A 10,611-nucleotide genomic window follows, 5' to 3' on the forward strand; every position below is an offset into this window, starting at 1 on the left:
TGTCGTCCTAATACGGCAGTATAAGTGCACACAACTTCAAAGTGGCGTTAAAAATTAGTTCTAAAATGCTGGCACTTCAGATCACATTCTGAACCTACTCTGGAAGCTGCGGAGTCAGAGTCAGATTGTGTAGGGTTTTGTGATTTGGTGAGTCCACGCGTTTGCTTCTAATCCTGTAGAACGTAATGGGAAGTCAGCGAGGTCTCTCACTGTTGGAGAACGTCATTAGATTTGTCTCTAGGAAGGTCCTCATCGAACAAAAAATTTTAGAAGCTGTGAAAACAGAAAAGATGAAGACCTGACTTAAAGTGATCTTAAATGTAAATGATGTCGCAGGCTGCCTCTCGGTATTTAGAACCTTCGGTGGTCTCTCATCGCATTGAAGGTGGGATCCGCTCTCCCTCCTGTTGCCTGCAAGGCCCTGCGCATTCTGATGCACCAGCTCTCCTTCCTTAGTGCGCTGCAGCCACGCAGGGCATCTTCCAGCTCCACAGGCGGGCTGCACTCTCCACACTTCGCTTTTTTCTGGAAGCCTGGTACCATGTGCCTGCCGCTTCCTGATCTCTTGCATCTGTTTAAGTGATGGCTTCACAGGAGGCCGACTTCAGTACGTAGATTAGTTCCTGCTTGCTTTTCTGTAGGAACATCCTGCTTATTTCCTTCATTAAACTTTTAAAAACTTGTGGGTACAATTTTATCGCCTTTCCCACTAGGGCTAAGATGTGTTGAATGCTCACTGTGTGCCAAGCACTTTATAAGCCCATCATGTGTGTTCTCACTTGAACCACATGCTGGACCTGCGTGGTAGGTTATTAAAACTCCGTTTCACAAACAAAGACGTGAATCTCAGGTTATGTCCCTGCTGTGAAGGAGTCGCGTTCGGGCAGGCTAGCTCTGAGGTCCCCACCCTGCGTGACCTGACGACAAGGCTTTCTGCTCTGGTGGGGCTGGGGGGTGCATCCACTTTATGCATGGTGGTCTCTCTGATCCTAACATGAGCCCTGGCTCCCAGCCACTTACACTGTGGTGTTGAGATGGCGAGCGCTGTGCGGTCCAAAGGAGTACGAGCAGCAGAGGAGGCATTGGGAGAGCAGGGGCTCCGTCCTTTTTCTTTAGAGGCACAGTGGATGGTCGTGCCGGTCACCAAGAATGAAACTGTGGAACGTAAATGGTGTGCTGTAGAGAGAGGTTTGGGTGTGTGTAAGCTGCACGTGGCGCTGTGGGAGGACTCAGGAGGATGCAGTGGGCACGTGGAAGAGTTAGGGAAATGGGCCTGACCTCAAACAAGCAGCACGGGCCCAGCTTCATAGATACATACCCACATGTGAAAGAGCTAGTCACCGGCCCTCCGACGTCTCTTTAACAGTTTTTCCAAAGTTTGGTTGAGATAGTAATTCGACAAAAAATGGAAGTCTATATTAAAACAAGCCTTGCACTTTAGCCCTGCCACCCAGCACACCGCCCAGTGCACAGTAAGGACTTGTGTTTGTTGAAGGCAGGGGTATTGCCTTCAACTCTGTTAGGAGAGGCTAGAAAAATAGGTGCTGATTCAGGAGCTTACTGTGGAATCTTCAATACATCTAAAAGGAACATTGTAGAAACCGTCAAACGTAGTTGTGTGTGTTGTGTTGTCTTTACAACTGTTTCCCCTTGAGGAAGAAGAATGACTGGGCGAGCCAGAGCCAGAGCCAGAGGACGGGCCCGGGGGCAGGAGACGGTGCAGCACGTGGGGGCCGCTGCGGTAAGTGCTCTACCTTTCACCTACACAACGTGTACCCGAAAAACAACCTGCTACGTCTTTATCAGCTTAGGCTGTTGAAGATAAGTTTAAAAACTGTCCTGTGAAGGACATAGGAGCCGAACAAGGATGATCCTGTTTTATTTCCTGAGCATCTGAAGAGCTGGTTCTTTAGTTAGTGACTCTTCTTCTTTTTTAAATTTTAGTGACATTCAATTAACATATAGTGTAGTATTAGTTTCAGAGGTAGAGTTCAGTGATTGATCACTTGTGTGTCACACCCAGTGCTCTTCACATCACATGCCCTCCTTCATGCCCATCCCCCAGTTAGTGACCCTTCTTGAAGAAACTTCTTTATAGGAATACAATACTTGGTTACCAACGTAGGTCAGTTCTGTTTGAATGTCTTAGACTTGTTGAAGACTGTCTCCTCTGACCTGTGACCTTTTGACATGAAAAGCATGCTGTTTGTTTGCATCTGTCGCCGTAGAGTCAGCAGCCTGGCTACGTCCAGCCCAGGCCTCAGCAGCCGGCAGCAGAAGGGGAATTAGTTGGCCGTGGACGACAGAGAGGAGCAGTAGGAGCAACAGCCAAGTCCCAAGGTGAAGGGGGAGTAAAAAGACGTCATGTGCGAGTGCAGTAGTAGATGGGAGATGGTAGCCGGGGTCCAGAGTCGCTATAAGGGGTCCCGGCAGTCCTTCAGGAAGAACAGGCCCTCTCTCGGCTGTGAAGCCTGTACTTAAGGAAAGTGCCACAGGATTTCTTTTCTCCTTGGAAGTGAAAAAGGGTATTCTTGCCAGGGCCCTGTGTTCGCTCTCAGCGATTAAGTTCTAAACTAAGCATACATGTGCTTATTCATTAGTCATTTGAGAACACTGTTTTGGCATCTTTAGTGATGTCGTCACAAGCTGGATTGTCTTTAACATTTGTAACTTCGGTTTCCTTTGTGTTGTACTGGCTCACCCTGTTTCTTGAGTGCAAAAACCAAGGCCAAAATTAGGACCGGTGGTGAGGTCAGAACACCAGTTCTGATTCCAAAAATTGTGTTTTTTCTGTGCTTTGTTACAAACATGAAGTATTTGGATGTTTGACGTAAGATTTTTCTACAGTTCCATTTGGTTTTGATACAGGAAACACCCCTATGCACACGGGGAATTAATGTAAGGACGCGGCTTTCCAGCTGGGATGGGCGTGGGAAACTAGTGTGGAGGCGGCCGGATAGCAAGGAGACAGAGCTGCTTTACTCCTTGCGCTGTGTTCCCACCTCCTCAGGTGTCTCATCACAGCCGGTGACGTCCATGAACAGTAGAGGATGAATCTAAGGTCTTAGGGCGGTGTAAGCTGTGCTGTGACCACTGCTGGGCACCCTGGAAACTTCCTGAAATGACAGCGGGCCAGTCTCTCCGCACACAGAGCGCTCTTGGAAAACCCACCCACCATGTCCAGCAGCCGGGGGGAGAGTGGACAAGGGAGATGAAGGCTGTTGCTGTTTGTGCTGCACCATTTTAATTTTTGCCATTTTACAAACGCTGACGGTTGGAAAACATGCTGCTCCCTGTGGGCTTGTAGAGGTGTACCAGCTTTTGGATGGCATCTTGTCCCACGTAGCAGCCGCAATGGTACCATTCACTAGTAGGTCCCCTCATGGGAATGCAGCCGTCAGACTGGGAGGGTGCTGACTGTTCTGCTCGGTGCCCACCCTGCAAACACCTGAGCGTTAGGAGTCACAACCGCTGTCCTGTATCCGTAGAGCGTCCCTGCACCAGCTGTGCTCCGTCATACGAACCAAGTGGTAGAACAGCATTAGCTTCGTATCTTTAATGAATACACGTGATTGGATATGCTTTTGTATAGACAAGTTTGCGGAAAAACATCAGTTACTAGTGCTGCTTTTGAAGAGTCAGGGCTAGGGGGTCTTTTTATCCAATTATTTACTTTTTTTTTTTTTTTCCCAAACAAGATGTGTTATTTTTCAAGATGTCTGATGAGAATTCAGTCATGGGCACTCATCTCTTTAAATGTATAGGATTTTACTCAGTTTTTTCTCTAATCTTAATACCTGAGTTTCTGTGAAAGTCTAAACTCCCATCTCTAAAAAGCTAGTATCTAACTTTATACGTAACGGTCACTATGAGGAATAAATAATACCTGGAATAACAAATGCAAGGCCCTATTTCACAACTTTTCACTGCTGTTGTAAGGATTATATCTGAGAAGTATTTGTCATAAATGTTCAAGTATCTACTAAATTTTAGAAATAGACAAGTTTAACAGATTTATTGTAAATGAGACCTCGCTTAGGACCGTGATTTTCATTCTTTAAATGGGGCATGGATACGTGGAGGGCTCGTAAACAGCAGTAGCAACATCTGATTTGTGTTTTTAATCACTCCAGCAGCTACATGGGAAGGGAAATTCTAGGCACACCTGGGAGATACTGCAGGTTGGTTCCAAACCAGGGCAATAAAGCAAAATCATAAAGCGAGTCAAATGAATTGTTCAGTTTCCCAGGGTATATAAAAGTTGACATCATACCATAGTCTATTAAGTGTGCAGTAACGTTATGTCTAAACGATGTACGTATTGCTAAGAAATGCTAACCATTATTTGAGTTTTTCAGCAAGTTGGAATTACTGATCACAGATCACCATAACAAACATAATAATGAAAAAGTTTGAAATGGTGTGAGAATCGCCAAAATGTAACACAAATGAAATAAGCAAATGTTGGAAAAATGGTACCAGTAGACTTGTTTACCACAGGGTTGCCACAAATCTTCAGTTGTAAAAACTGCAGTATCTGTGAAGCACAATAAAGTGAGGTATCCTTATAATTAGCAAGCTTTCCAATTTTATTCATTCTGAAACCTGTCCTCTTTACAGATTGACACGCAAACTTTGGCTAAGTATAAAAGTTGTGCTGTATGTAGAGGGAAACAGACTTCATCATTGTTTATATTCAGAAACTTACAGTCAGGTTTTTATATCCAGAACTGAATTTTAAGATAAATTCACATTTTTCAGGAAAAAAGCCTCTTTGACCTGTTATTGTTACCAGCTTGGATTCAGTATGCCTGGCTTGTGTTAGTATAGTTAATCACCCAAGGCCAAGGCTACTTTAAATTGAAAGTCTCTGGGATAAAAAACTCAAGGGAAACAGAACAGCTCTATATTTAAAAGACTTTTAAATAGAGCCTCTGACTATCCTGAGGTATAAGAACCAACACATTTAACAACACCTTTAAAGGGCTTTTATAAATTACATTTTCATGTAAGACTTACATGCCTGTGAAGTTCATCAGTTTTTCAGGTAGGGAAGGTGAAGCTCACGTTAGAGTAACTTGCTTCCAGAATATATCAGGAACCAATATTTTGTTCAAGCCGCTGTTCCTTCTCTAACGAAGAAGTCCAGAAGTTGGCAATTCGGGGCTAGTCCTGGCATTTGTGGTTAGAAGAAAACTGGGCTTTTCAGTTGTTTTGTTCTTTTGTCCCGACTTCTGTCATTAAGACTTAGGTTTGGTGATCACATCCAGATTCCAGGCAAGATTGGCAGGGCAAGGGGTCCAGAGGACATAAACGCTGGCTACTGACTCCCTCTCAAGGCACTTTCCCAGAGGGTGATCCAGTAACTTCTGGTAAATCTCTTAGGCCGTCCTTACCTGCAGGGAAGGTGGAATTCTAGTCCATTAGGTACATGACTCTAAAAAAGCCTATTTTTAAAAAGAAGACTGAGAGATTGGGAAGTCCACTAAAGTCTCTGGTACTTGAGGTATGGTCCCCGTTAACTGAAAGCTACAATTGTAATGCCAGACGACAAAACCCATCTTCATTCTTTGGCCCACATCATACTGTTGACCGGAGGTACTTCGTATGTTGTACAAATTGAAGGATTTAATAATTCTGGAAATTATAACCAGCTTTTGAAACCACATGAACTGCTAGCTAACCTATCCCACTAGGCCATGTGTATGGTGGCCATGGGGTATGCACAGGACGATCCCATCTGTTCTTAAGGGAATTAGGAAATGACACTCTAGACATTTGCACATTAAAACCTATGAAGCACCAGTTGCTACAGCGATAAGTGCGTCATAAAACCATGAAAAACACTGCTGTTTAGGCTCTTACTTAGGTTGTTATCAGAACTAAGCAGTACAGAATAATGATTTCCCAGTCAACAAGCGTGCTCCTGAGTTCTTGAATCCCGGGCCCAGTTGTCTTAGTTTTTTACAGGGATATATGTCTTACAGGGGAGCAACTGAGTTTGGCTGGGGCAGTGGCAAGGAGGCTTTCTAGAAGTCATAGCTAAGGTCCTCTGTTTGGCCAGCAGATACATAAAACGTTCTGTTGGAATTCCTGTATGTTATCTGTAGCACCTCTGTAGCTTTCGGGTTTCATGTACTTTGGGAATTAATTTCATCATTCTTTATTTCATGTTTCATGTGACATAGGGTATCATTTTTTTTTTTTTAAGAGCTCCAGATATCTGCTGGATTTCAGGAGTTATCGTTAGCAGAGAGAGGAGGTCGTCGTAGAGACTTTCATGATCTTGGTGTGAATACAAGACAGAACCTTGACCATGTTAAAGAATCAAAAACAGGTGGGTTAATTATGAAGAATGCAGTTTCCTGGGATTACTATTCCAGTACACAGGACACTGAATTGAAGCCCTTTACTTCACGTAATTACTTGTATGATGCAGTAGTAGGAAGAAAAGGCACATTTGGTCAGGATCCTGCATGGCTTTTCCATTTCCCTCTCTCTCTTGGCTTTGATGAAATAGGTTATTAGTGTCTTCAGCTGCACTGAAATGTTTTACTAAGTGTTACGTAACTTTTTTCTTTTAAAACTTTTTGCCATAGAGAGATTTGGTTGGTTCTGTTGTAAATTACTTGGTCTGAGGAGGATTTATTCCTAAACAAATGCTTGTAGCAACTTACCTGGATAGGATAGTCGTCCTCAAAGTCAGATATCTGAGAACTTCAGTGTCATATCCTATTCCTAGCCTTTTGTTTACAGAACTGTGTCTGCCTTGTCATGGTAGGGAAGATTTCAGGGAAGAATAAACTCGTTATTGCGTTAATGAAACTTGACTCGCTTTTACAGGTTCTTCAGGTATTATAGTAAGGCTGAGCACTAACCATTTTCGATTGACGTCCCGTCCCCAGTGGGCTTTATATCAGTATCACATTGACTATAACCCGCTGATGGAAGCCAGAAGACTCCGCTCAGCTCTTCTTTTTCAACATGAAGATTTAATTGGAAGGTGTCATGCTTTTGATGGAACAATACTATTTTTACCTAAAAGACTACAGCACAAGGTTATTTTAAAATGTTGGGTTGGGGAGAGGGTGATGAAGGATTTCCACTTCAGAGCAGAACTGCCACAATGTAGGGTAGCTTTTAGAGAAACTCCAGTAGTCTTCTGTCTTATAGTGTGTATAATGAACCCAGAGGGGACTTTGGTGGTATTGTTTCATTTTCAAATCTACCTGAATAACTTGATGACAAATATAATATGGGCCCGTAAACACTCTTCTCATAGTCATTCTTTTTTAATTTAAAACTTTCCCATACTTTTCATTGCTGACTTACTAGCAGGAATTACGTAATTGGGATTATTAGTTTCTTTTAACAATTAAAAGTTTGGTTTTCCACTCCTCTGGCTCAGGTTACTGAAGTGTTTAGTCAGACCCGAAATGGAGAGCATGTGAGGATAACAATCACCTTAACAAATGAACTCCCACCTACATCACCAACTTGTTTGCAGTTCTATAATATTATTTTCAGGAGGTATGTTAGTGTTTTCTTAACATTTTACTAAGAAAATTGAAAACCTAGAGAAGAATTGAAAGACCGGTGTGGTGAGTCCCTGTGCATTAGAGATACTTACCAGTATTTACTCCTCTCTTCTGACCTTTCAATTTCTAGGCTCTTGAAGATCATGAATTTACAGCAAATTGGACGGAATTACTATAACCCAAGTGACCCGATCGATATTCCAAATCATAGGTTTGTATGAAATGGAAGCTTTCTGTTCCTTAGGCATAATTACAGACTTTGAAAGCGATGCTCTAATTTGAAATAATCAAATTTATTACTGTGGCTATTAATGGTACCAATCATATTAAGTAAACATTTAACTTAAAGGAGACATCTTAGAATACTTGGATTTAAAAAAAATCACATGCTGTTCATCTGTCACTAGGGAAGCGTGAAGAGTTGTCCAACACTAAGTTTGTATTTGCTCTTGGGGAACAAAATTTATGAGCTAATGAAGATTGTTTCAGAAGTTCCCATAGTGTATCCAAGTGCAGCACACACGGTTTTTAGGTTTATTATAATAACTACAGATGCTTTCAGTTAGATTGGCAACTTTTTCAAGTCTTACCAACATAAAAAATCATTGAATAAAGTTAGTGTATTCAAAGTGGAACTTAAATTATTATACTATAAAATAATGTTCATTGTTGAGGATCTTAAAAAGAGGATCTTTATCTGGACCCATGTAAAACCTAGAAATAACTAAACTTACTCAATTCGAAAACTTTTGTACTTTAGACGTAGTTAATAAAGGAGAATAACACAACTTGATATACACAGAACATGTTAGTGTCATTCATAGGGGTCACTTCATAGCTCTCATTCTGTTTGACAGGTTGGTGATCTGGCCTGGCTTCACCACCTCTATTCTTCAATACGAGAACAACATCATGCTTTGCACTGACGTCAGTCATAAAGTCCTTCGCAGTGAAACCGTGTTAGATTTCATGTTCAACTTATATCATCAAACGGAAGAACATAAATTTCAAGAACAAGTTTCTAAAGAACTAATAGGTCTAATTGTTCTTACCAAGTAAGATTGCTTTTTAAAATACGAAATAATCATTTTGCAAGTCTTAAGATCCTGTAGCTTTCTATTCCATCCTGTTAGAAAGTAGGGTTTACGGTGGAGGAGTGGAAATAGCATGAAAACGGGGAAAGGGTGTTTGTGACCTTTCTCAAGACGCAAGTTGTCAGGGGGAGAATGCTCCTTTGAAAAGGACAAAGATCTAATGACTTCTTTTTAGTCTTTGTTTTATTTTCTAGTAGTTCTTTATTCACTTCCCCCCCCCCCCCCATCTAGCATGGTCTTTAAGAAATTTTCCCTTTCTATTCCTGTGACGTCATACGTTACCAAGTGATCTGGAGGTTTATTTTTTAGAGACTATATACTATCTCCGTCTAGCCTCCTCTTAATACCCTTTCTACCATTCAAGGGGCGCCTGGGTGGCTCAGTCGTTAGGCGTCTGCCTTCGGCTCAGGTCATGGTCCCAGGGTCCTGGGATCGAGCCCCGCATCGGGCTCCCTGCTCAGCGGGAAGCCTGCTTCTCTCTCCCCCACTCCCACTGCTTGTGTTCCGCCTCTCGCTGTGTCTCTCTCTGTCAAATAAATAAATAAAATCTTAAAAAAAAAAAAAAAATACCCTTTCTACCATTCTAATCAAATACTAATAAATCTCAACCGTTCCACAGATATAACAATAAGACCTACAGAGTAGATGATATTGACTGGGACCAGAATCCAAAGAGTACCTTTAAGAAAGCAGATGGTTCTGAAGTCAGTTTCTTAGAGTACTACAGGAAGGTAAGAAGGTCATGTTGGCTTTATCTTTTTCATGTGAAGTATTTAGGCCTTAGGAAAAATGTGAACTATTTTCAGTAGGATTTTCTTGTACACAGGGAACAACTTGCTTTGGAAACTGTATATAAATGTATTTATTAAGGCAATCATAGCATAGTTTAGCTCATTATCACACGAGGAGTGCTTGGTCCTGTTTCCTTTTTCCCAGTAGCATGAAAGCTTGTATTTGATTTTAAGCTTGTGGAGGACAAACAGGGTCATTGGTAATGAACAATACAAGTTTACTGTACTGACCCGTATTCTGTAATGAACACTTCTTTAACTTCACCTAGGGGTGGGGGTTAAAGATAGCTACATCCCCAGTTATCAGTTCTGCTAAATCTGCATATGGGTCAACTCTGTTTTTATTCTTTATTTAAATTCAATTTAGTTAACATATACTGTATTATTAGTTTCGAGGGTAGAATTTAGTGATTCATCAGTTGCGTATAACACCCAGTGCTCATTACATCACATGCCCTCCTTAATGCCCCTCACCTAATTACCCATCTCCCCACCTGCCTCCCGTCTAACAACCTTCAGTTTGTTTCCTGTAGTTAAGAAAGTCTCTTCTGGTTTGTCTTCCTCTCTGATTTCATCTTATTTTAAAATTTTCCTTCCTGTCCTCTATGTTCATCTGTTTCGTTTCTTAAATTTCACGTATGAGTGAAACCATATGGTATTTGTCTTTCCCTGACTGACTTATTTCACTTAGCATGATACTCTCTAGTTCTATTCATGTCGTTGCAAATGGCAAGATTTCATTTTTTGATGGTTGAGGTAATATTCCATTGTATATATGAACCACATCTTTATCCATTCATCTGTCGGTGGACATCTGGGCTCTTTCCACAGTTTGGCTATTGTGGACATTGCTGCTATGAACATTAGGGTGCAGGTGCACCCTGGGATCCCTACATTTGTATCTTTGGGGTAAATACCCAGTAGTGCAATTGCTGGGTCATCGGGTAGTTCTATTATTTTTTGAGGAGCCTCCATACTGTTTCCAGAGTGGCTGCACCAGCTTGCATTCCCACCAACAGTGAATGTAAGAGGGTTCCCCTTTCTCCGCATCCTCACCACCATCTGTCTTTTTCTGAGTGGTGAATTTTAGCCATTCTGAGTGGTGTAAGGTGGTATCTCATTGTGGTTTTGATTTGGATTTCCCTGATGCCGAGTGATGTTGAGCATTTATTCATGTGTCTGTTGGCC

At 41.9% G+C, this 10,611-nt stretch overlaps 1 protein-coding gene across 1 annotated transcript in view; it reads left to right on the forward strand.

The window, feature by feature from the left end:
• The first annotated feature begins 703 nt into the window (after positions 1–703).
• PIWIL1 (piwi like RNA-mediated gene silencing 1) overlaps positions 704–10,611 on the forward strand; it is a 20,176-nt gene continuing 10,268 nt past the window's right edge. Inside the window, exons 1-8 of the mRNA XM_081800963.1 lie at positions 704–1,741; positions 2,229–2,340; positions 6,212–6,337; positions 6,844–7,058; positions 7,409–7,530; positions 7,669–7,749; positions 8,396–8,593; positions 9,252–9,363. Of these exons, the coding sequence (XP_081657089.1) occupies positions 1,664–1,741; positions 2,229–2,340; positions 6,212–6,337; positions 6,844–7,058; positions 7,409–7,530; positions 7,669–7,749; positions 8,396–8,593; positions 9,252–9,363 (1,044 nt within the window). The 5' untranslated portion in view covers positions 704–1,663. The remainder of the gene's footprint in view (positions 1,742–2,228; positions 2,341–6,211; positions 6,338–6,843; positions 7,059–7,408; positions 7,531–7,668; positions 7,750–8,395; positions 8,594–9,251; positions 9,364–10,611) is intronic.

Source organism: Leptonychotes weddellii, chromosome 13, assembly GCF_054177405.1.
Source record: "Leptonychotes weddellii isolate Sample4059 chromosome 13, ASM5417740v2, whole genome shotgun sequence".
NCBI lineage: Eukaryota > Metazoa > Chordata > Mammalia > Carnivora > Phocidae > Leptonychotes > Leptonychotes weddellii.